The 26,800-nt window shown below is 44.5% G+C and overlaps 1 protein-coding gene across 2 annotated transcripts; it reads right to left on the reverse strand.

The window, feature by feature from the left end:
- Positions 1 to 1,123: 1,123 nt before the first annotated feature.
- On the reverse strand, positions 1,124 to 26,796 carry REEP1 (receptor accessory protein 1). Of its 2 annotated transcripts, XM_077315565.1 has the most exons (9): positions 26,572 to 26,796; positions 24,971 to 25,043; positions 20,342 to 20,418; positions 19,246 to 19,366; positions 17,604 to 17,717; positions 12,161 to 12,344; positions 10,665 to 10,700; positions 7,151 to 7,293; positions 1,124 to 6,847 (listed from the first exon to the last, which is right to left on the reverse strand). In XM_077315565.1, exons 1-9 carry the CDS (start codon positions 26,601 to 26,603, stop codon positions 6,776 to 6,778), a joined length of 852 nt encoding a protein of 283 aa, XP_077171680.1. In that variant the 5' UTR covers positions 26,604 to 26,796; the 3' UTR covers positions 1,124 to 6,775. The 2 variants fall into 2 exon arrangements, with proteins under 2 accessions (XP_077171680.1, XP_077171679.1); XM_077315564.1 differs by lacking the exons at positions 7,151 to 7,293; positions 10,665 to 10,700 and having other exon boundaries at positions 26,572 to 26,768.
- Between the last annotated feature and the right edge of the window lie 4 nt (positions 26,797 to 26,800).

A 26,800-nucleotide genomic window follows, 5' to 3' on the forward strand; every position in this document is an offset into this window, starting at 1 on the left:
TTTATACTTTTGTATTCATAATATGACTTTAACGGTATTGTATATCAAAGTTCTGATCTCATATCTTCTTGATCTTTAAAATTCAGCGTAAACCCCCTGCTACCAAGTATCCTTCATCAGCAAGTAAGGACTCTTGTCCAATACAGCTTACGAAAAGGAAAAAGGAAGACTGTAAAAGCCGTCATTCATCGGTTTCTCCGACTGCACTGTGGCCTTTGGCTGAGAAGAAGGGTAATATTGCTGTGTGTGTGGGGGGGGGGAGAGATAATAAAATGGAGGAAATATACTGGACTGGCTGGAGATCTGCTTTGTAAAAAATCATCTGGTTTTATTATGAATTTGATTTCTTTGTGGTCTGCTAACAGGCTGGTTATAAGAAGAGCCTTTGGAAGAAATCTGCTAGACGGAAACAGCGCTTGAGGCAGCATGTGTTTTGCAATAAAACTCAATCCAAACTCCTTGATAAAATGACCACTTCCTATTGGAAGAGAAGAAACTGGTATGTCAATGATCCCTTCCAGAAATACCATGACCGTACAAATCTTCATGTATAAGCCATCAAATGCACATCATTTTGTGTGACGTGATATTTATATGGTAATCCAGAAATAGTTCATATTGGTCACTTTTCCATTCAAGCAGATATATAATATCCATGAACCTGGCTTTATCTGTTGTTTTCAATAAAGCTTTCAGAATACTACAGGTGACTTAGTATAATTCTCAAACTTTCCCATGATCATTGCTTTGAAATTACAAGGGCTATGCTGTGAATCATTGACAGTGTCTATTATAAACCTGTCAAAAAGGCTATGTGGGGATCATAGGACTTTGCATGTGTAAAAGCTATCTGAGACGGGCTATTGTAAGGAGGGAATTGTGTAAGACTGACCTGGCTAGATCCAGTCCACTGGCTGCCTGATGCCTGACTTTATTTATATTGTGTTGAGGGTGAAACACCACAGGTAGCTGGGAAGTGGGGAGGGAGACAAGGTGAGGGGTCATGCTGATCAACAAGAGAGGTGCTATTGGACTCTTGCTCTTTTCATATGCCATGGAGACACACAGCTACAAGGATAATTATTCAAAGTAAAGATAAATATTTACTGTTTAAAGTTTGAAGGAGGGTGTAAAAAATGTTGAGACTTTATTGTCAAGAAGTGTATCAAGCAGTATAATACAATCAGCAAAACATCTGCTTTTCAAATACTGTCCTAATGTTAATCTAAACATGCATTATTCCAGTTTTCATGCTAGTATGACACCGCTATCAATCACAGGAAATAAACATCCTCCAATACTGGTCATTAGTATGTGTCACTTTTCAAAATAGTGTTTGTTTCAAGTTCAAATCGTGTGAAGTGCAAAATAGACAACAAAACAGAACAGTTAACAAATCATCACATGTACATTATCGCATCAACTGTTTAAGAAAGCTTTGAAGATAGGAGGCTGCACATCTGGTCAAGGGCCATTCCATCCCTATTACAATTCAGTACATTAAAAAAAATCCCACCCTTCTTCCAAGAAGTTCAACTGGCATACATAATTCCATCCCAGTTCATTTATCTCACAGCAGACCTGTGAGGTAGGTGAGTCTGAAAGAGAAAAACTGGCCTATTTTGAACTTGGCTCCCCAGATCCTAATTCAACACACTCTTAATATAACACTGGCTCAACATTCAGCATTTACCCAAACTTTTGAAATATATTTTTGTAAATTTCACAGCTATGTATGGAAATTATTCATTGATTTGCTTTAAGACTGTAAGAGAGTAGGTGCCCATTTTATTTAGTTTATGTTGTTCTTCAAATATTTTACTTTTTCATCCCTGTTTTAGGCTGCCTTGTACTGAATCGGTCCATCCCAGTCAGTGCGGGCTGTTTAGCCAGGCAGTGGCATGCCCCCCTCCCCCCTCCAGTGTCCCAGGCAGCGGTCTTTCTCATCACCTGTTGCCTGATCCTTATGGGAGAGGCTGGAGACTGAACCTTCTACAGGCCAAGCCCTTCCCCAAACAGGCTGTTAGATTTGAGTCCAGGGCAAATTGATATTGTTCTATGTAAATGTTCTACAATGTTTTATGTAAACCACCCAGAGCCATAGGGAAGGGTGATATAAAAATCTAAATAAATAAAAATAAAGGATCTTGGACTCAAAAGCGCTTGCCCCCAAAATCTTGTGGGTCTCAAATCTAACTTATACTGAAGACCAATATGGCTGTCCTTTGGAATATTTCTAATGGGGGGGAAATCGCAGAGATTATACTCCTCCCATGGGATCTGCTCTCATTGAGAAAGGCAGGCAATAATTAAGAGAGTCCCTTTTCTAGGCAAACCTCATTCCTGCAAGAGGAGGCAGCTCCCCAAGTACTTGAGCGGCCTTGGAGGCCAGGGCTAGGCAGGCAGAGTCCTGTGGGAGAGGTTTGGCAAGTGTCTCTCCAAAAGGCCAGGGAGCACTCCTGCACCTGCAGGGATTGATCCCAAGACCCCTGAAAGAACGGCTTATGTAGGCGCAACACACCAGAGGGTACTAGTGGCTGGCCCACCATTCCTCTCCTGCTGCCCCTGAATTGAAACTCTGATGGCAAGAAGCCAAAACACCAAGTACCAAAGACTTCCACAGTTTGCCAAATCTCATTTTGTTAAATAGTGGAGTGTGTTTAATTTTGGCATCCCTGCTATGGAGTGATCCTCCTTCATGGTAGCTACCACAGCACTTGAGTGGAGGTTGTTAATATCTGTTTTAGAACTATTATGCAGTTGTATATGCTTTGCCGTTGTGAACTGACCTGGAGAAAAATGTGCTGACCCTAATGGATGGCTGCGGGCAGCTGAAGCTCTTCTTGGAATGGGGCTAAACGACTTTAGGAAACATTTCCCCCCAGTCTGGTTGTCAAAACTCTCTCACACACACATACCAGGACTGATGGTAGGACAGGACAAGGGCATTCAGCAGCACTACAACTCACTTTAATCCCAAGGGAATACCTGTAATGAATAATTTTTTATTTCATTAATTTAAATCATTGACACCAATGGGGACCCAAAGTAGCTTGTGTCATTCTCTCAATTTTGTCCTCCCAACCACGCTGGCAAGGGGAGGGGGTGTGACTGGCCCACCGTCACTCTGCAAGCTTCCGTGGCACAAATGGGAAATCCTGCCTGGAATCACTACATCACACTGAAGTATAGATGGGCACAGTCCCTACAGAAGAAAATAGTTCTACTAGAAAATAGGGCAGCCCAGTTATTGTGCAGAAGGTATGATTTTAGAAAGAATCATTGTATATTTGAAATGTGTAAAATGCCAGATGATAGTGCTGACAAAATGCAGCTTCTTGTAAATGATCTGATTAAATTAGAATTCGGAGAAAAAAGATGAGATGTACAATTACAGAGAATGTGTTTAACCATTCATGTGTCTCGTTGACCTATACATCACTGTGCTCAGCTCAGCAGATAAATTAGCACATTAGTTAGACATATAGAATATACTTGTGCTGTTATTGGGAGGGACAAGGCAACTGCCCAGGCAACAGTTTCACTCAAGAATGTAATAAATGGAAATCCAGAACAGCAGGGCCGATAAACATCTGTTAACTTACTCTATCTTTTAAAATTTGCAATTATTTGTGGAATAACTGAGTGCAAACTTAGCCCTATGTTGTATGCAACAGAATGGGTTGTGTGTGTGTGCGCAGCCATAACTAACTCACAAAAGAATATACTTTCAGCTACCATTGTTGGCAATTTTATATCTGTGAAAGACAAATCTGCTACAAGTACACAATCTGACACCCCCCGCCCCTGTGCTCCAGCTGAAGATTTTTTTTGGGTGCTGTCCTCATTCTGCATTCACTGACAACTGGCAATGGATTGCAGCAGAACCACCATCCCAGCAGGCTGAGGAGGCAAGCTGCTGGGCAGGGGGAAGGTTAAGGCTTCCCAAAAATGTCATGAACCCTGAATCTGACAGAAATACTATGTTCATAATTTTAGTTTTGGGCCCTGAAACATTAAATCACTGTTGTGCCTAAAGGAGGTTAACATTATCATTTTTCATTCACCCCGCTCATTATTAGTATTAGAAAGTTTTCACCATACTGTGTTTTCCCTAGACAACAACAGCAAACAAAGGGCTACAGAATTCTGCATTTCACATGCTTCATGCTTACAAGATACACCAATCTGAAGGACAAATATGCATCCTAGCACTTTCTGCTTGATCTGCTCTTAACATTTACCAATGACTATAAGCTACATGACACTGCTAACTAATCTGTCATAAACTAGACTATAGTCAAATTCTCTCCAAACGACAGGGATAAGTTAAGCTGCAATATCTTGCTGCCCTTCTCTGGGTGAAACTCATACGCATGCTGGGAAACCATTGGAATTAGAATTCTTGTGTAGACATCGCAGAGTTCCCATGCACACCCATCCATACCATTTTAGTGAGATATGGTTTACATTCTAGCTTTTATTATTACAAAATATGCTTGAATACACTCTGCCACATTTCTTCTAGAACAGCTGTCAAACTTTACAAGGTAATTTTAGATTTTCTTCATTTCAGCAAGATAGAGGTCAGTTTGCACATGCCAGAGAATGAGAAGGTAGACTGTCCTGTGCCACTTTGCCATCACCTCTTGGTGATAGGCGCCCATTTTGAATATTCCTTCCACAAGAAGACAGTTCTGTGCAAAAAGAAAAATATCAAAACAGGAAAAAACTTCTAACTCCTCTCCCCCCTCTGTTTTTAATTTTTCTTGATTGGTTATGCTCTGCAGATTTTCTGTTTTCAGTGGTCTTTTGAGGGGTAAATGTCCTCCCCAAAGCAAGAAAAGAAAAATCAAAAAGTAACTTGTTTCCCTCCTGAGAACTTTTTTTCAAGTTTTCCAACAAAAAAAATGAAAACTTTGTGAAACTCAAAAAGAACTTCCATGAAATAGTCCTTTGAAAAAGTGAAGTGCATTTTAAGACACAGTGTAACTCAACATGTGTAATATGGAGATGTACAACACAGCAACCCACTCTCAAGTACTGCAGGTATTTGAAGTTTTACTTGTAGAAAGCTAAGGCAATTATGCATATAAATTGCACAACTATGGTGTGCAGTACCATTTTATAGATTAGCTATTAATCCTAGGTTTTATATTGCAAAAGCAGGAAAGTGGGTTCAAGCTTGCTAGGAAAGTACTTCATATATTTCCGTTTTCCACAACATTCCAGCCTCCCCTCCCTATTCCCCCCACCCTAAAGCTTCAACATTTTAAGAACTTTTACATCTCTTTGTAGGGGAACATTCCAAAATGTGCCCTTCTATGATCTTCCAGCTATACTCTGAAATGGAACAGTCCATTCTACTATCTCAGGGTTATTCTCTCCTGCATGTGTAAATCACATCAATATGTTTTGTATGGCAGAATTCTCATACTCCCCTCCCCCATAGCACCCAATTCCTCCCCCACCACCAGAGGCTTAAAAAATCAGGAATTGCCAAATCACTATAATGCCAGGACATTATAACAATCTACTGCAACAATATACTATCTTTTTCTAAAAAAAACAAGCCAATCTAGGCCTTTTTGTTGCAGGTTTGTAAGGAGAAAAATGTGAGCTGCACATTCTGCGTCAAAAGAGCTAAATATATATATGTAATAAATAATATAAATAATAATAATAATAATATATCCTTTAAAAATGAAAGTTGGGAACTAGTGCATTGTTGCAATGGATTGTTATAACAATGTAACATGAAAACTAAACTATTTTTATAGCCTATGGTTCCCTATGCAGCCCAGGGCAGGTAACAAGAAGTCTCAGCAATGAAATATACAAGTTAAAGCACATATATTAATAATGTAATTTTAAATTATCTGGCAATTCCTAATCTTTTTTAAAAGCCTCCCAGATGTACACGCCTAAATCTGTGGTGTCCTAAGATACTTTGTCTGCTGATAGTTCCACAAAGTTTGTGCCAAACTAAGTTTTGGAAAGAAAGTGTGAGAAGACATGTAAACTGGACAAATAGAAGGCAAGTATCATGTGGATGCCCCTGAAAAGAACATCAAGGCAGACCAAAACATCTGTATGGATACATCCTCTTGTTCAGGCTCATCAAAACCAAGGCTATGTTGTGATAGTCCATTTATTTTTTTGTTGCTATGTTTCTTCAGCTCTATTCTCATCCCACTATTCCAGCAAAGTAATTCATTATAAATACACACAATAACCAACAAGATAACAGAAATTGACATAGTTTTTCAATGTATGTGTACTCTAAAGCATTTAGGATTTTTTTACATCATTCACAGACTTGTCATAAAGCTAAGCAGGAGACAGCTTGGACAGAACAATCTATGCCCCCTGCCAGTCCACATTATACATTAGGAAGCCGAAATAAATAATATCCCAACTATTTAGAACAGGTTTTTCCTATTTGCATTCACAGAGCTGAAACGAAGCAGATGGAACTAAATAATGACAAATATGCAGTCCAGCCCATGTACCTGAAAAGTGGCCAGGGAAAACACATTTAAAAACTTTAAATGCCGGGAAGCACCAGGCTTGCTGCTGCCTGCTCAGTTATTCTGACCGTGATGTGCAGCAGTCACAGAGGGCAGAAAATGGGAAGTGAGGAGAACCAAGTCTGCCTGTGATGCTGCATCATTTGACTCCGAGCCAGCCACCTACCTCACCATGGGTCTTTCTACATCATTGATTAAATAGATCTTTAAGGCAGAAGAGACATTCTGTTGGTGCCACTTGTTCGTCATATACTTTCAGCGGTACAGGGGGAGTTACGTTTCATCCGGAAGCGAGGCCTAAGGCTTCGGGGTGGTGCCTGCAAATATAAAAACAGGAATGCATAGTACTGTGGGAAAGTGCAGCAGTGAAAAATATGGGGGGGAGCTACCCATTACCAATGAAAAATATATATAAAGCTATGCAAATAGAAGGGTATTCTACTCCCATGTTTCAAGCAGACTGTCTCATCCCCCATTTCTGGAAGGTTATCCTTTTGCGGGCCCAGATCCAGCCATAGATCTGTGGAATTGAGGTCCAACCTCCGCAGCCTTTCCATGGCAAAAGGAAAACCAGAAATTCCAGTTTGTCAGTTTTTCACCAAACTGCAATATGCAAATACCTCAATGATTTCAGCCTTTTTAGGTTGTTCAGTCTTGGATGTACATTCGAAAGAGTTTTCATCACATGAGAACATGACTTTAGTTGATTCACTGTTTTCCTCAGACACAACTCCACTTTCTGCCTCACCCTCTAATTCAACCACTTACAACAGCCATTTACAATCTGAATGGTGAAGAAAAACAGGACATGGAAAGGTCAGAGATGATGAAGATGGTGTTAAGTGACCAACCACTTTCCACTGACCACGTCCATGCACTGTCCATGCAACTTCTGGGAGTTAACAATCTACAGAGAGTTAAAAGCTAGCCTCCAATAAGAACGGTCTCAAAGCAGCTGTTATGTTGCTCAACACAACAGGCAATCAGGTATTCATTTGCGAATCAAAGTGTGATCATAGAGATGGCAGAGATAGCCAGACTGCATCCTTTTTACCCTTCAAGAGAGAGTTAAGTGGAGCATAGTTTACTGAGCTGACGCCAGCACCCTCAGTTGTGGGCAGGACTATGCTCTGCTGGCAGCCTCCCCCCGCCCCGCCCCCGAGAATATCATACTTGCTACTGACAGATGTAGAGTCTCGGTTCCCCACGGTGAGAGGTGCAAGAAGGGGTGCTGTCTGAGGCTGCTATCTTACTCAATATTCTGAAAAGAGCCTGTATCTTCTGGGTAATGGCCCTCCTCTGGGAGTCTGCTTTGGCCTGCAGTATACCAATATGGCCTTACATCATGTAGAGCAGAGCCTTCTCTGCTCCCATCCCCAAATTCTCCTCTGTTCGAGATCCTCTGGTGCCATTGTCATCATTGATTGTAGACTCACAGAAAGGAAGTCCTTGAGAGATCCTGAACCAATTTACCTAGCAGGTTCAGTTCCTGGATACTGACATGCCATATGATGCTCAGAGAAGCACCATCTTGCAACAGAAATCTTGTGGCCACTGTACAGGTCTTCATGCATCAAGCTCCCCATTGGTAATCCAGAGCACAGCCTCAAACCATTTCCTGGTGCAAAGTGCTATGATATCATCATTCTGGTTGCAGTTTTCTGTTCAGGAACTCATATATCAAGAGTTTTACAGAAAGTATTTTTAAGAGTACAGTAGCCTCCCAATCAAGAAAAGGAACAATTCAATATGATCAGAAAGGTATCAGGGATAAGCTACTACAGGAAGTCACCAAAGGAGAAAATGAAAACATGCCACTTGTGGTCACATTCAACTTCAGGCTAAAAAGATACCAATGGCCTAGAGAATGGCTTTTTCTCCTTCATAGGCCTTTACTTGTTGTGGATACTATTTAGATCTTAGTGATTCATGCGCCTTAAGCATTATCTGTAACAGAAATAAAACCTGACTGGGGTGGTGGGAGGAGTTTGGACTCATTGCCTATCTGATTGGCTGTCTGTCCAACGAACAGCCAATCAAGCTGTCCCATTCCTGGCTGCATCCCCCCTCCAATTTCTTCCATGTGCAAGAAATACCAGCCTGCAGGAGCTGGGAGGGGAGAGGGTCTGGGCCTGTGGGGGGGAGGCAGCCCTCACCAGCACTCCCCCCACCCCGAGCAGCCCCAGCTGCGGCCCTATCAGACCTCAACAGGGCTGTTGGCGGGGCAGTGGGGGCATAGGCTAGCACCTGTTGTTTTTCATACAACAGGCCTTTCTGCTAGTAAAGCAAACCCAGGAAAGTCACATGTCTCAACACAACCCAGCCACTTTATTAACAAAAAAGCCAGCAAATACCAGATTAGTTAAGGAGGTCCATTCATTCGGAGATATATCTGTTAACCACAGTAAAATTCAGACCATTCCCAGGCACTCAAAATGCAGAATAGCCTGCACATCACTAAATTGTTAAATGTGAGGACTAATTTGAAGACTAAATTGCTCAAAGAGGCCCATCATGCAAATTTGTAACACTTACATCAGCATCCCCAAACATTTACAGACAGAGAGAAAGAGAACAGTTAACATGGAACACCTGGCCATAAAGTAACGTTATTTCTGTGATCTTTGGGAGAGTGGTTGAACTATAGGGGTTGAACACTAGTAACTTAACTATCTAGTTCAGAAATTTAAAATTGTTATTAAACTTATTATTTTAGTCCCGAGCTGTCACCAAAGATGTGCAATCGGATCATGCTAGAGAGACCAAGATAGCAAAAACTCTATGCAACTTAAAAGTTTTAACTTCAGTTTTACACATCCTGTGGAATGGTAGAATAGTGGGAACCATTCTGACCATCTTAGGCAGGTCATCCCATAAAACGGACGCAATGGCAGGGGATGCTCCAGGACCTTCTGAAGACTGTGGTCAAATGAGTGCAGTCATCAGGGAGTGGAGCAGGGCAGGATAGGGAGTCCTGCAGATAGTTCAGCCTAGTGCCATGACATGGGCATTTTACGTGGTCACCAGGACCCTGACTTGAACTTGGAAACTAACTAGTAACCAGAATGAGCTGGGCATTCTCTTCCAACTGACATTTCTGAGTTAGAATCATAGAGTTGGAAGGGGACATACAGGCCATCTAGTCCAACCCCCTGCTCGATGCAGGATCAGCCCTAAGCATCCTAAAGCATCCAAGAGTTGTCTTCAAGGGCAGACAGATGTGAGGCAACAGTCTAGTTCAAAGTTACTCCGGCATGAATCCACATGGCCAAGGCAGCCTGGTCAAGGTAGCAAGTTCTCATTGGATTTAAGTAATATGGGAGAAGTAATTTTTCATAGCTGAATTAACTTGCTTCTCCAGCAATAATGCTGGATTCAGCCTAAGCCCAAGGCTCCTAACCACCACAGTGAGCATCAACCCCACCAAATGTGGGAAACAGTCCTTTTCCCCAACCAACACACCCTCCATCTTCTCAGGATTCATGCTGAACTTGGTCCCTCTCAGCCATTTTGCAACAGCAGCCAGGCCTGGCTCAGGGCCTCTCCAAAGAGTCTGAACAAAGAAAAGTACAAAGCGGGGTGCAATAAGCATCCTGTTGATGCCTAATTCCAAAGCCATGAAGGGTCGTATCTGAAGATCCAAAAGCACAGGAGACAAGACTGGGCCTTGTCCTATATCATGCAGCACACTGCCTTATTTGGGCTACCCTGTCTTGCAAATACTGATGTGCAGAACTGCTAGCAGGGCCTCATCCTATCTCCCCTTCATCTCCCCATCCTCTACACTTTTCCTTCTCATCCACCTAAACCACAGATCCCACATTGAGCACTTGCAATGACACAAATAATCCCATTAAGTAAGTTCAACAAAAATAGAAATTTGAGTACATGCAGCATGTAAAGTCCTAAAAGCAAACCCTCGGTATTGTGCCATCCTTACCCCCAAACACTCTACGGCCTCACTAGGGGCGCAGCTACATGGCTCACATCAATAGAGAAATCCCAGAAATTTCAAAAATGGCTCATCAGGGCTGGAAACCCAATTACTGAAGGGCAAACATGAGTTCAGGGACCCCTGGCCATACTAGGAAGGACATGTGGATTTGGGGAAGGGAATGGGAATCCAGTACTCACCTGGGGTGATTTGGCACTTCAAACAACATGAACACACTGAAAGAGGAACCACATATTAAGAGCTTGTTGTGTGATGCCAACACTTGGAGATGCACTTGGAGAAAATTGAGATCTGGCACCAACGAGAGCAGAGGGGAAAAGAACAGCCCCAATAGAGGAGAATTCTCCATCCTTCTCAGATATCTACACAAGGCTTGGGGGTGGGACCCCTGGTGCCTGACCTGCGCAGGGGGAGATTTCTCTCGGCCAAGGCAGTTTTTTGAGCAGCAATTTGGGAATCAAACCAAAAGCAGCAATTTGGGTACCAAATCAAACTTGGAGGCTAAAGCTCAGCTAAAAAAAATGAGGAAACAATCTGAATCAGCATTGATTTGCCAAGTTTGAGTTTGCACATCCCTACTGAGCAGTCCAGAGCCTCTGGTGGAACAGAGTGGTAAGGCAGCAGACATGCAGTCTGAAAGCTCTGCCCATGAGGCTGGAAGTTCAATCCCAGCAGCCGGCTCAAGGTTGACTCAGCCTTCCATCCTTCCGAGGTCGGTAAAATGAGTACCCAGCTTGCTGCTGGGGGGTAAACGGTAATGACTGGGGAAGACTCGGTGCTTGCACAGGGGATACCTTTACCTTTACCTTTTACTGAGCAGTCCATCTCCCCGTGCAAGCCAGATCCCAACAGGCCTGTGTCCAACTGAACAGTCCTGCTGGTATACACTATGCAGACACAAGATGGCAGCAAAGTGCCACCGTCACTGCTACAGATTTAAATTGAGGTTTTGCTCATTTCTCATTGGCGTTGTCCTGAATCTTCTCCTGCTGCTGCTCTGCAATAATTAGAAAAGGCCCATGCTATACTTCTGTGGTATGCAGATAGTTTCCGGTGGGTAGCCATAATGCTCTGCGGTAGAAAGAGAGTCGGTTCTTATATGCCGCTTTCCTTTACCTGAAGGAGTCTCCAAGCAGCTTACATCCACCTTGCCTTTCCTCTCCCCTCAACAGACACCCTGTGAGGGAGGTGAGGCTGAGAGAGCCCCGATGTTACTGCTCAGTTACAGCAGCTTTATCAGTGCTGTGGTGAGCCCATGGTCACCCAAGCTGGCTGCATGTGGAGGAGGAATCAAACCCGGCTCACCAGATTAGAAGCCACTGTTTCTAACCACTACACCAAGCTGGCTCTTGGAGCTGTGCTATGCAGTCTTGTATCCATATCCAAGAATGAACAGAAATAAGCTAAATGTTTCTTTGTTTTGTATTCTTTATACTTTTGGATACAGAATAAATCTTTCCTTTTCTCAGAGAAGTCCATGCATGGGTTTTAAAATTTTTATATGCATTAACTTATCCGATACGGCAAAATATCCCTATTCACTATTTATACTTTAATGTGATATATTTGCAGAACTTTGCAGAAACTTTGTATCACAGCATCATGTGCTGTGCTTGTTTCGATAGACATGAAGAAAAAGTAATGGCTCAAAAGTGACAGCAATTCCTCCACTGACCTGAGGATCCAGTGCTATCTGGTGCCATCCGGGCTGCTTTGGGCTGGCCCTGCCTGCCACTTCTCCGTACAGAAACCACCTGGGCAGGAGGAGGTGGCATTCCAGTGCTGCTGCTCTCTCCTCTAATGGTGGTGAGGTCTTGCATGCTGAAGCTGCGGAGCCTCTCTGACAGAGCTCCTTGGCCCTGCAGAAACAGAGGACATGACATTAAGCATCCTTCAAGCCAGTCATGCCTTAGATCTTTTCTCACCTTCAGAATATTATGAGGACATTCAGCTAACAAAAGACATATTAACACAGGAAACTGCTTTATGTTCGGTCAGCACTTTTATCCACCTAGCCCTGTTCCATCTACTCTCCGGTGTCCTCCAAACTGTTGCCACATGTTCTTCCCTGAATTAAAATGAGATGACACGTAACCTTTTCATTAAAAGAGAATTCTCAGTCTGCTCCTGGAAGAATGCATGGGCATCTTGCAACTGCAGAGTTTTTAATCTATTTAAAATATTTCTATGTGGCCTGTTGACCCAGACAGGGTCACCAAGGCAGCAAACATGAAAGCGCAAGCACAGAGCCTGCCAGACACAACAGATGCAGTAACAGAGATGGAGGGAGCCCCAACACCCTGCACACTTTCATCCAGATCACAAGCTCACCCAGACAGCAGGAGAGTCTGAACAACTGTGCACTGTCCCAAAAACACCTGGCACTCAGCAGCAGCTATGCGGTAGGGGGGGACAGCCACAGAAGTCAGCTTGGGAATGAACCCACAGAATGCCATGACCCTGTCCATGAGCAAGCCTTGGATGCACACATTCCCAGCTTTCATGGTTCTGATGACCCACAACCTCCCCAGTGCAAGGTCACCCAAGCACTGCTGACCACAGGACAGGGCGGCTCCCTTTGGGTGGCTGGCCACATGGAAGTGAGAGGGGTGGAAGGTGTTGCATAGGCTGTGGTTCCCCATTCTTGGGCCAAACACGGTCATATGTCACTGAGCTCACCAGATGCTGCATTGGATGCTACTCAAGGAGCTGCCCCAGGACACAAGAGTTTTACACAAGCCACCCTCATCCCCCATAGCCCCCACTCCAATTCAACAGCCCTGCCACAACCAATTCAGCTCCAATAATGGGTTTTGTGCACAATACAACAGAGGTGTTTTATTGAATTTCCACCATGTGGTCTTGGGTTCTGGCCCCTCCCATCAAGTGGCATGACATGGGTGCTTCTGGCCAGTGGTGGCCCCAGTATGGGGGGAAGACCATGTCAGGAGTAGTGTCAAGGGTGTGTGTGTAGCAAGAACAGTTTAGGCTGATGAATCTTTGGCACTGGATCCAGGACTGTCCAGGGCACCACAACAACCATTTCACTGCCAACACAAACCAAGATATCGGCAAGAGTTTACACATATTGAAGTCTTTTTAAAATGCACTTTACTAAAGTATAACATTATCTCCGAATAAATACATTAAACAATTGGAATGCTATAATATCTATTAAGATACCACACTGTTGCAGAGTTCAGTGTTTTTGAGCTCAATCTCAAATATGGAGCTAGTCACATTGTGACTGTTTGAGAGGTTCTGTCTAAATAACGCACTGCTTTGGTACTACAAAATTTGTTTTCTATTTCAACTTTTTTCCTCCTACCTGTCAGAGGACAAAAACTAAGATGCATGTGCTAAAGTATCATACTGATGGTTAGTGTGAAAGTATTCAATGTTAAGTTATTTATACTTTTACATTCCATGTTCATGCCAAATAGCACCATGATGTATTCTAGGGAGAGAGAGACAAGGACATGCGAAGGGAGCTGTCTAGCTTTCCCGACGACACTCCTCCAAGAAAGGCTGGTGTTAATTTTGAGATGCGTTAACTCCGTCTCCTAATAATTTATCCAAGTACATTTATGTACCATTTTGCACAGAGCACCCCTATTGCCTGTGCAGAAATGCCCTCCTGAGTAATTCAGTTTTGCATAGTGATGTCCGCAGGCATGCCATTCCATAAGGTGGGAGCTCCAGTGGAGAAAAAGACAGGCTCCCTGCTGACAAAGAGTCCAGTAGCACCTTTAAGACCAACAAAGATTTATTCAAGGTGTGAGCTTTCGACTGCAAGCACTCTTCGTCAGACTAAGAACCGACCATCATAACAGTAGGAATATATAAGCAAAAGTTAATCCTGTTACATTAGTAAACTGTGTCACAGCATCCACACACAGCCACATGGTAACTCCCTGCCAAACCAGCCAATCAAACCCCTCGAACCCATTTGTAGTTCACAAAGACATGTCAGAAATAAAACTGTCAAAGCCAGTGATCCACGGCTCACACCCTACTATGTACTGCTGGCCCCATCTGTCTCCATATCAGTGTGACACTTCCTTACAAGTAGAAGCTAAGTTGGCAGCTATCTTGTCCTGGGACCAGAAAGTAGAATTCAAAATTACATTACATATTGCTAACAGTCACATAATCCCGATTCAAATAAATCGTGAGGAATGTGGGTACACAAGTTACATAAGGTTAGCATGCATAGTGAGATAAAAAACCTTTGTCCTTGTTGAGTCCAGGGTATATCAAAGAATTGAGTGTTGTAATAACTTGCATTTCTGCAATCTCCCTTCCTAGCCTGTTCTTGAAGTTTCTTTGTAATAAAACAGCTACTTTCAGGTCCCTTATAGAATGTCCTGGAAGGTTAAAGTGTTCCCCTACAGGTTTTTCAGTCTTGTGGCTTTTGATGTCAGACTTGTGTCCATTAATTCTTTGGCAGAGGGTTTGACCTGTTTGCCCTATGTAGAGAACAGAGGGACATTGTTGACACTTGATGGCATATACCAAGTTTGAAGATAAGCAGGTATATAAGCCTTTGATGGAATAGGTGACGTTGTTAGGTCCAGAAATTGTGGCATTGGAGAGTATATGGCAGCAAAGTTGGCATCTGAGTTTGTTGCAAGCTCTAGTACCAGTGTCCATATTCACATTCGATGCTGCATTGTTGTGGGTGAGGAACTGTTTGAGATTGGGGGGCTGTCTGTGCGAAAGAAAAGGTTTACGCCCCAGTGCTTGGGAAAGAGAACTGTCATTATCCAGTAGGGGTTGTAAATCACAGATGATGCGTTGTACTGTCTTGAGCTATATGTAACCACTAGTGGTGTTTTGTTGTTTTCTCTTTTGGGTCTGTCTTCTAACAGGTTTTCTCTTGGTATCCTTCTGGCTTTGTTAATCTGTTCCTTGACCTCCCTGGCTGGGTATTTTAGTTCCAAAAAGGTTTCCTGTAGATCATTTAGATGGGAATCTCTGTTCGTGGGATTGGAGGAGATGCGGTTTTAACGTAGGGCCTAGCTGTATACAATGGATAGTTTGGTATGTTCAGGATGGTAGCTGGAGGCATGTTGGTACGTTTGCCGGTCAGTAGGCTTCTGGTATAAGGTAGTCTCTAGGCATCCATTGTTTATTCTTACAGTAGTGTCCAGAAAATGTATTTCTTGTGTAGATTGGTTCATTGTCAGGTTGACACACCAAAGGAACCACGTCCAGGTACCTTTTATCTTCTACCCAAAATCCACAAACCTGGCAACCCAGGACGTCCAATTGTCTCAGGCATAAGCACTATCACCACAGGGTTATCTGGCTATATGGACTCTGTTCTGAGACCCTATGCCATCAAGGCTTCTAGTTATGTTCGAGACACCACAGACTTTCTGAGGAAAATACAATCTTTGAACAACCTCCCAGAGAATACCATTTTAGCCACCATGGATGTGGAGTCCTTGTATACCAACATCCCACACAAAGATGGATTGCAAGCCACACAAAGATGGATTGCAAGCCAATTTCTAACAACACCATAGCTGACCCAGCCACCAAACTGTGCCAATTTGTTCTCACCCATAACCACTTCAGATTTGGTGATGACTTGTTCCTTCAGATCAATGGTACAGCCATGGGCACCCGCATGGCGCCTTAATACGCGAACATGGCAGACCTGGAGCAACTCACCCACTCACACCTCTTGTATACCTGCGATTCATTGATGACATTTTTATTGTCTGGACACATGGTAAAGAAGCCCTGGATACTTTCCACCAGGCATACAATGACTATCACCCCACTGTTCCTACTGTTATGATGGTCAGTTCTTAGTCTGAGGAAGAGTGCTTGCACGCGAAAGCTCATGCCTTGAATAAAGCTTTGTTGGTCTTAAAGGTGCTACTGGACTCTGATTTTATTGTGCGACTTCAGACCAACACAGCTACTCATTTGAATCTATCCCTGCTGACAGAGAGGGAGAAATCTTGGTATCTGCCTCAGTTTCCAACATCCTGTAATTCTTCTGTCTGAAAGCAAACCATTTCTCTTTGACTCCCATTCCCGAAGTCTATGCTGCTAGCTGGATAGCACTGCCACCACCTATCATAAGGGGGGGGGGGAATTGGGCCTCTGCCCCCCCCCCCCATGTCCTGCCTGTTTACTGGCATGTTCAAGTAAAACATTTCTTCCTGTTTCTTACAAGGCTGATGGGCTGCTGGGCTGCCTTCCTACCTACTGGGGGGGGGAAGGGAAGGCAGGAGATGGGACTGAAGAGTGTTCACTGCTGACCTGCATGCATTCAGCCCCAATCAAAGCACAAGCACAAGCACTCATGGTCGCTGGCTATATACAATCTCAAAGCCAATGAGATTACACAATGACAGGCAGGAGGTTACCATGCAGAGGATGGAACAATGCTGGCTGGACAGTCTCATGCAGGGGGAAGTCTTCCAGCTGGATGGCATCTCTGATGCACGCCCAGCCAATAAGTCAGCCATTCCTTCACCATACCGCCCCAGTTCCTCCCAGCTCCTGCTGCCTGGAAAAGCTACCAAAGACACAATCAAGCAGGAATACGCTATGGACAAACATGTGTCATTCAAATGCATAGAGGTGAACACCGGACACAATAATACCTAAAACATACATACTACAAATAGCCCAAAAATGCAACACAAAATGAATGAGATAAGGCAGTAGAAAAGGGTGAGAAAAGAAAACATCCACAATGAGTCTATATTGTCAGTTCTCTCCCTCAAAGGCACTACAGCAGCAGTCAAACAATCAGCAGAAACAGAAGTTGCTAGCAACTGTGAAAAGCTTAGATCTTTAATAACACTTGGTTTGTCTTCAGGTTGCCCCTGGATGTAAGCTTTGTTCTGCTGCTTCAGACCAACACAGCAACTCACCTGAATCTATCTGCCTCAAAAGCAACAAGGGGAATCTTGTTACTTCTGGAGGATCCTATGAGCACTTCTAAATATTTACAGACTCAAAAGGACATGTAAAAATGAAAGCATTCTACATAGCCCACTAAACATAACATCGGGTAACACTGTTGCCTTTAGCTAGGAGCAGCTGGCAGCGGTGGCAGAAGTTAACGCACCCCCATTATCCCCATGATTTACCTTGGAAGCAGCCATCACAGCAGCGGTTGCTGCCACGTTCAGTCCCCGTTTCCCAAAATGCACAAGGGCATCATAGCTTCGATCTTTTGCTTGGATCAAGCAGTCATCGATTTCCTGTCCCATAAGATAAAAAGCACATGCTCAGCAGGGACCTCTGGCCTGTCAGTCTCGAAGGGCAAACGCCTCCTAAGTATTTCCATGCCCAGCTCTCAGATTCTGCAGAGGCAGCAGCTGTGAAGTCTAACCAGACCCGAGGGAGTGGCCATGTTGGTTTACCCTGTTTTCTGTGAAAAGGGGTGCACAGGTGAGGGGAGCTCCACCACTCCCCCACCCCTCACTCTACACCCCAGAGTTGATACCAGACTGACAGAAAAGGGCCTACCATGATTGAGCATGGAGAGGGGAAGTTCACAGATTCAGCTCCGCCCCCCTCACCCCAGTTCCTTTTGAGAGAGAGGTTAGGCTGTTACTCACCCCCAGCATTATATGGACACAAGGAGTACATGTGGCATGAGAACAATGGCTGCCACCCACATTTCCAGTTTGACCCTCAGGACTGCCTGAGATCTAGACCCTAGACAAACATTTCTTCAGGACACATAACTGTTCCCTACCAATACCTTCAGTGACATACAAAACAATTTATAGACTTACTGACTCACTACATTTCTAGACTGACCATCTCTCTGCAACGTCAACAAAGCAGATTACAGCTACAAAAAACAAATGAACCAATCAGGCAGCAACTTCTGAATCAGCGCAGGTGTGTTGCATCGGCCTGGAAGGTGGAAAAGAAGCTCACTGGGCGACGTTTGGCAGCCAGTTGCACTCTCTCAGCCCAGGTGCCTGCATAGGTGTGTTGCAGGAATGAAGGGAAGAGGACAATGTTTTCAGCTACTTGAGAGATTAAATTCTAATCCATGTACCTATATATATTTGTAAAATGCTCCGGTGGGCAGAGCGTGTCTGGCCTGCTAAGACAGTCCAGACTGGCCACACCCTAATTGGACTGGCCCCTACACAGACCACTCTCTCTAGACAGCCACTTGCCTCTCTGGCAGCCTCTCGTGCGTGTGCCGCGCTCCACCCTGGCGGCAACTTGGAGAAGGCAGGGGTGGCAGGCAGGAGTTGGCAATGGCAGCAGCAACCAGGAGGCGGCAGCCAGGACGAGGAGGCCGCCAGGACAGAGCGCCGTAGCCACCGCCACCGAAGAGGCAGACGTGGCTCATACAAGGAGCCAGCGGCGACGCTGCCACTGTTGGAGGGTGGGCTGGAGCTAGTGTGCAAGGCCACACCAGGCACGTGGCATAGACCACGATCCCTCCAATGAGCCTTCGGCTGCACCACGGGGGACGTGGCGCTGCAGAAGGCCCCTCCCTCAAGGTAATCATGCGCCCTCTCCGCTCCTCGCCATCGCTCTCTTCTCCCCCCCAAACCCCGACCCACTAGCGCCCACTGCTTTTCTGCTTGCAGTAGGCTTTCTACTAGTAAATAAATAAGAAAGAAAGCTTAGCAACTCTCAGTTATAAAATTACTGGACAAAACTGACAAGAAAACACACCTTGTCTGAAGATGAAAAAATATCCAAGAAACTAAATAGTTCTTCCAAATAATCCTTCTTGAAGTAAGGTGAAACATTTACCTTCTCTTTTGAAGACAGTGTTGGGTGCACAAATTTTCTATATAGCAGGCTGGAGCCTTTTGTGTATGGAGATAATAACCAAGCTACGAAAGCTATTTTGAGTTCATAATAAAATGGAAACCTGCAAAAAATAAAAAGAGCACATTTACCTTTTAAAATTCTCTCTCCTACATTTGTCAATTAATACTTTGCAATTAGTTCTATCCCCAAAGGCTTAGTCCAAGATGATAATTTAGCACAGCAGCTTTGCAAATTTTTTAATTAAATTAAGGTTGTAACATGGAGGATTCACATAATCTCCTGGCAGTCTAAATAATGATTAAGAGTGCCACTTTGAAGATCAGAAATCTAGATCCCATGTGGCTAGTAACTTAAAAGGCCAGTTCATCATTTTGATAAGGGAAATAACAGAAGGCAGGAGTGGAAGGTAGAGTGGAACAAGGCTCCAAATGAGCAAAAATGAATTTATTTAGATGAAAGGCCTGGAGGTGGAGATGGCAGCCAGACGGACGCTAAGAGAGGAGTGTGCCAGTCCTTCTCTACCCTTCTCAAAGATGGAGAAGTGCTCTAGAAGGAAAGGCAGTAGATAATGCAGGTGGGGTCCAATCTAGGTGCTGAAATGATGAGGCAGAAACTATGTAGACTAAATACTAACATAAAACAGAAGCAAAAATTAGGTCTGAAGAAAAAGAATTTCTAGTGAAGTTTCTGATTGCTACTTTCATTGACAAGGAAGAAGAAACGTGTGGGGAAACACGACTGCTCCCCATGAGGCTAGGGCAGTCCAAACTGCATGTCTGACAAGAGAAGGTTTCCCACTTAAACACAAGCTGTGGAAGTTTCCAACTCATTGCTCAGTGTGGGTGTCAGACCCATCAGTACAACATAGCAGGACCTCAAAGAGGTATCTGCATAAGGAGCATCTTAGGAAGCCCCATTCCAACCCCTTTACCTCCCACTGTACCATAAAACAAGAAAGAGTCCAGCTCTGCATGTCTTTGGTACTCAGGGGCTCTTCCTAGTATTAACTCATGCATGTACACTTTCCTCCATTTATTTTATTATTATGAAGGAAGCATCTTGATGGGGTACCAACCAGCAAAGAAAAATGTCCGTGAATGTCTCTGCTGTTGTAAAGATTGCAAATATGATCCAATACATCATCCATTTTACCTAGGAGGAAAGCAAAGTGGGTTATAAGCAGATAACTCTTGTAGGAATTGATTATCCTTCTGCAGGAGGCAGGTTTTGTGGCACCCACTGTACAGCAAACTATCGATTGTTGTGTTTTTACAAATGTGTGATGGTGGTTCCCCTTTGGATACTACATGTCTTGAGCACTCTCAGGTCAGGGATTCATGGGAAGACATTAAACTGGTTTCAGTAGCAACTTTGAAACTTCTTTCAAGTTGCAATTCATGAGGCTTGTTTTAAATTTATAAATCACATCTGTATTTTCACTTGAATGGGGAAAGTGAGCTCATTCCATTCTATAAACAGCTTAACTGTGTTGTATTGGAGCCATTCTATAGCTTCTTCCTATTTTGGTATTCGTCATAAAGCCTCATCACAAGGGTTCCAGTGATATTATCTCTCTAAGAGTAGGGCTTAGGAGGGTAACAACCCCCTGTCCAACTTGATTTCCATCTCATCTGGTTTGTTTGCCCACATCTAGTCTACAGACACAAGTTAAGGATTTCTATTCCTGAATGTAGGTGGAAGGAGGACCTTGTGCCATTCTGAAAACCGGTGGCAACCTTCATCTCTGGAGCCTATTTCATCAGATGCATGAAATGAAACAAATAAAGCAAAATCACATACACTTATATACGAGCAAAACTGCCACAGGAAGCTGACAGGAATGACGTTTCACTTGAAATATGGTGTTGGAGGTAAGTTTCCCGGATAATGTGGACCACCAAGAAGACAAATCAGTGGGTTCCAGATCAACTCCAGCCTGAATTCTCCCAAGAAGCTAAAATGACTAAATTGAGGCTATCATACCAGAGATGCTTAGGCTGATCGTGCATGGAGCAGGGGATTGAACTAGATAGCCTCCATGCCCCCTTCCAACCTCATGGCTATATTTCGGTCACATTGTAAACAGACAAGACTCACTGGCAGAGGCAATAATGCAAAGAAAAGTTGAAGGTCACAGGAACAGAGGAAGCCTCAACAGGAGACAGATGGAAAGAATCAAGGAAGCTAGGGCCCTTAGTCTGCAAGGCCATCAACATTTGGGAGGATGTCAATTCACAGGATCAACATTAAGTCAGAAATTAGTTGACTGCACCTAACACACACACACAAAGTTAGGTTAGGCTAACTGAACTTCAGAATTATTTTCCTGTGGGAGGCAGGTTCATGTTTTTCCTCATCCCCTCCCCTCAGGGGGGCAATCAGTTTATACTATCACCTACACGGATCCTTATAGCGAGACCAGTGCTGGCCGCTTGAGTGCTGTCCAAAAGAGGAACAAGGCTGAAAAACGAACGGCCGTTCTTGTAACTGAAGAGCTGTGCAAGAGTCCAGGGCCATCCTTATATTTAGCTCTGGGAGGGGCAATGGGGAAAGAGATGCATGGGTATGTATGCCTTGACTTCTATTTCTGGAGATGAATGCAACACAGACCATGTCTTCAGGACAGAAAATATCAGTGCTGATTCTCATCTACGTGGGGGCAACAAACAGAATCCATTTTCTGGACACAGCTGAGGATCATGGGCATATTGTGGAATAACCTCACACTTTTTATTCTAGAAATTAGTTTACAGCCCTATAGTTTCACTATAAGTCAGTTAGCGAGACAACTGTGACAGAGAGATGTCCTTATATTACATGACACCTTCTATTTATATTGCTTTGCACTACTTGATGATATTCCCGTGACCCCTTCTCATAAAGCACTGAGAGCTCTTTCATTTCAGTTGGATAGTTGGACATCAATGTAGCTTGCCTTGAAAATATCACTGCCATTTCAGTCCCATAACCCCCATGCCCGAAACCAGATTCCACTGGATCAAAACAATGGGCTACACTCAGGAAGCCCTGAACTTGTCCAGTTACCACTTGTTCAAGCACCTGGTTCAAGAGTGGCAAATTAGAGACGGGGCAGTTATCACCCAATTCTGCTTAAACTGTGATAGCCCACCTTTCTCATGGAGACTTAATGCTGCTTAGAGCGCAACTGGTGGGTAGGCAGACGTTGGAGATCTAAAACACCCAGGACTGGCTCTGGCCTGACCAGAGCCTGCTTCTTTGCCTGAACTAAGCAGGGCCATTGCCTCAAGAGTTGCTCCAGACAGAGTCAGCCATCCTGCAAAGGTGTAATGTGGCAGTAATCAGAGAGATCCCCTCAGGCTGAGGAAGCAGAGGCAGGGTCATCATCCATTTTCATTATTTATTTTGTTGACATCAGTTAATGTCCGCCTTCTTCACTTGGACTCGAGAGGGCAAAAAAATAAAAGCTGAAAGACCTGACCTTCCAATGAGGAGCGAAAGACTGGGCATCTTGAGGTTCTGTAGGCTGTTCCTGCTGTGAGGGGCTGGGTTATTTAAGATGTGAGCTTTCATGTACACCCATACTTTGTCAGATACCTGATATACATCCTTCAGATACCTAAAGGAATCTGTGCGACACACACAAGCTTCTTCTACCTAGAATAAAACTTGGTTGGTCTTAAAGGTGCCTGTCTGCACTCGAACTGTATTCTCAGGACTGACAGTCTGGTGAAGGAGGTCAGTATTGCAGTGGAGAGCAATGACATTGGGATCAATACAAGGGCTACTACAGCTGGTCCAGAATGCAGCAGCAAAGGTCCTCACAGGAATACCATGGAGATCTCACACCTGGCCCACTCTCCAACAACTGCACTGGTTGCCAGTCGAATTCCAGATCAGACTTAAGGTTTCGGTAATCACCTTCAAAGTAATAAATGGTCTGGGCCCAATGAGCCTGAGGAACAGCCTCATTATCTACACTGCCCAAAGAGCTACACTACACCACATTGGCTGGTGATCCCTGGCCCCAAAGAAGCATGTCTGACCTCAACCAGGGCCAAAACTTTTCCTGGCCCCCCACCTAGTGGAATAAGCTCCCTGAAGAGATCAGAGTCCCGCCTGGACTCCCACCTGCAAAATGGGGCTCTTCCATGAGGCATTTGGTTGTAGTTGACCAAACAAACAGCATCTACTAGGCCCCCAGAAAACCCCCATCCATGTACGGAATCCTGATCTACCTATGGAATAATAGTTAGCATTCTATTATATGGAGATGTTATATGGAAACATTACAAGAAATGTTATAGGAATTATTATAATTAGTTGTTGAAACCATTGTTACTACTGTTTCTTACCTGACATTATGAATTTTGCTGTTTGCATCCCTATGTTCTATGTAAACCACCCTGAGCCACAAGGGAGGACAATATAGAAAATGAATTAATTAATTAATGAACGAATTAATGAACCAATGAAGTGATACTCAAAATCTTGTAACAAAGACTGTAACCATATATGGAATGAGAAATGCCAGATGTTCAAGCTGAATTCAGAAATGGAAAAGGCAGTTAAGATTATACTGCAAATTTATGGTGGTTACTGGAATATACAAGAGAATTACAGAAGAAAAACAGCAAAGCTTTTTGACTCTGTAGATTATGAAAAGCTATGGCCGGTTTTAAAAGAAATGGCTTTGATAAGCAACTTGTATTCTGGACAAGAGGTAACTGTTAGGAGAGAATATGGAGAAACAGAAAATTGCAAAGATATCAAATGATATTGAATAATCATGTTGTGTTTCACAGAATTTATCTGGTCATCTAGTGCAAACTTACTAGTTCCTGGCCTCAAAGACATCCATCTGGCCTTGACCAGAGTCAGGGTCATTTTGTCCCTGGTTTCAACCTGACGGAATGAGCTGCTGCCTGGGACTAGAGCCCTAATGGAGCTATTACACTCTTCCAGCAGGCCTATACTTGAGGCCAGGGTGACCTGCTGAAAGGGCGACCATCCATCTTTGCAGTTCCCCCCCCTCCTTTTCCCCATGTCACCGAGGTATCTGTCTTATCCAACAGGTGGGGAAATAAACGATGGCAGAAAATATGGGGTGGGGGGATGTAGTTAGATAGTTAACTAACTAAATTAGTTGCTGGATAGATTTGGTTATTCTTAGTGTTTAATTAGAGGAAGTCTAGAAATTTAATAATACTAGTACTAATGGCAAGGTGTTCCTTCCCTTTGGACAAGTACAACTGTCAACAATCACCCCCCTCACAAAACCTTTATTTCTGCACTCACACTTATGTACACAGCTATACCTTTTTAAAACTCTTGTCCTTCCACAAAGAGCTCATGCTTGTAAGTCTGTAGGCATGCATATATGTATGTCACTTACACCCCACTTTTCTCTCTAATGTATATTATTGTTTCTTTGTACTTTGAGTCCAATGCTTTTTATGTTTTTGTAAATATCCAGGCAAATATAAAGCTGCTTTTTGAAAAGCTCTCTTCTTTCAACAGGTGCTACTTCATCAAATTGCTGTAACAGAAGTTAATATACTCATAAAGTCAAAATGTAGAGAAATCACAGCTCCCACTGCAAAGTCTGTACGCTCCTAACAGAATGAGAAAACATGCATTACAAGGCCTTAGCAAACAGAAATCCAAGTTTATCTTAGGGATCCAATGGCTGAGGACACAGGATAATTCCAGAATAGCTACTTACATATTCTTTAATATCCTTCGATTTTACAGCTTTGTAAGAGTAATACGCAGGGTAGAGAGTGCCAAATATAAGCCTGAAAGACAAAATTAATTTCAAATGTCACAAGGATGTATGTATTACACAGAAATAGATGCAAATTTACTACATACAAATGATAGGATTTCTCACAATTAATTAGCAGCCATTGCTGTTCTCAATGAAAAATGAGAAAGTGAGAGAGGAATAAAAACATACAAACTGTTCCAAAAAGTCATCCCCCTACTGCTGCCTGTGATTTCACTACATGATTAAAAGTCTCATTGTGGAGGTTCACCCCACAATAATAATAATAATAATAATAATAATAATAATAATAATAATAATAATAATAATAATAATAATATAGAGTTATTAGTGCCTCTCCCTGGAGGCTCAAGGTGAGTTACAACATTTAAAATTCCAGTAAAAACCCTATACAAAATACAGTAAATTCTATAAGCCTTTTCAAAAAGTGTGGAGAAATTCATTATTCTTTGGGGGTTTGAACATAGCAAAACCTTCACCCTGAGTTTTTAAAAGGTTCTCTCCTTCTTAGCAGAGTATTGGGGGGGGGACTCAACTGTTTACTAACCTCTACCCACCCACGGCTTTAGAAATGCAAAAGGGATTAGATGTTGGGAGATGCTCAAGGCACGCACACACATGCGGCCCTGCACCTAGACAGGCAACACCCAGCAGGAAACAGAGTTCGGAAGTTGAACACCCTAGAAAAGACTTTTCTTGGAGACTTCCAGAAAAAGGTTCTTAGACCTGGCCAGGGAGAGGAGAAAGAGAAATGATTTCTGTGGGAGAAGGAGAGACGCTTCAGTTGGCAGGAGGCAGCCCTGGTCATGCGCAGAACTGTAGGTCTCAGCAGAAGCTTCAAGGCACTCTGCAGCACAACTGTAACCACGAAGCCTTCTGACTCTGTCCCCCAGGCCAGGGCATACCCGGCAGGCAGGCAGGGACGGGGCTCTGGCTCTGCACGGAGAGGGTGCGAGGGGACCTGGGCTGGGGAATAATAAATGCTGCCCAACTCCTGCTGCTGCTGCTGCTGCTGCTGCTGCTGCCGCTCGCAGTCCTCTGGGCCACAAGAGCCCTCCATCCTTCCAGGGACGCTCTTTCAAAATCAGCCCCAGCGGGGAGGGGAGGGCAGGGGAGGGGTTGAAACAAGAGGTCCACAAGCCCTCCCTGCGGAGGGGAGGCTGGATCCGGCCGGGGGCCAAGCGCAGGCAGGCAGGCAGGCAGGCAGGCAGGCAGGGGGCCCAGGCCCACTCCGGGGCCAGGGGCGGGGGCTTCCTTCGGCGAGGGGGAGGGGGGCCTCCTGCAGCCCGACGGGGCCCCAGCTGGCCTGGGATGGGCCCCGGGGCCTCCGAGCCCCCCCCTCCCTCCCTCCCTCCCTCCCGCTGTTCCGGCACGGGCAGAGGCGGGGCACAGCAAGAGAGAGGGAGGGAGGGCGGGGGGGGGCTGCCCGGGCCCAGGGGGTGCTCGCAGGGGTGGGGGGGGGCATTGTCTCGGTCGGGCCTGCCTGCCTGCCTGCCTGCCCCCCCCCAACCCCCCTCCCCCCTTCCGCCCCCACTCACACCACCAGGCGGGAGATGGCCCAGGAGACCATGGCGCAGGCAGGCAGGCAGGCAGGCAGGCAGGGAGGGAGGGAGGCAGCCCGCCGGCCCCGCCGCCTCAGCACCCGCCCACCGAGCGAGCGAGCGAGCGACGGACCGCCAGCCGGGCAGGCCGCGCGCCTCCCCTCCCTCCCTCCGGCGCGCGCCAGGCAGACCGCGGGGCGGGGCGGGGCGGAGCAGGGCGGTCGCG

Source organism: Paroedura picta, chromosome 16, assembly GCF_049243985.1.
Source record: "Paroedura picta isolate Pp20150507F chromosome 16, Ppicta_v3.0, whole genome shotgun sequence".
In the NCBI taxonomy this organism is placed as follows: Eukaryota; Metazoa; Chordata; class Lepidosauria; order Squamata; family Gekkonidae; genus Paroedura; species Paroedura picta.

What these genes read in the sequence shown, in the direction of transcription:
- REEP1 (XM_077315565.1), bottom strand. Translation starts at nt 26,603, where the DNA reads ATGGTCTCCTGGGCCATCTCCCGCCTGGTGGT. An exon ending in CACTGTCTTCAAAAGAGAAG is followed by an intron (nt 17,718 to 19,245) that starts GTAAATGTTTCA and finishes CTTATGGGACAG; the next exon opens with GAAATCGATGACTGCTTGAT. An exon ending in GAAGTGCCAAATCACCCCAG is followed by an intron (nt 7,294 to 10,664) that starts GTGAGTACTGGA and finishes GGCTGTTGTAAG; the next exon opens with TGGTTGAATTAGAGGGTGAG.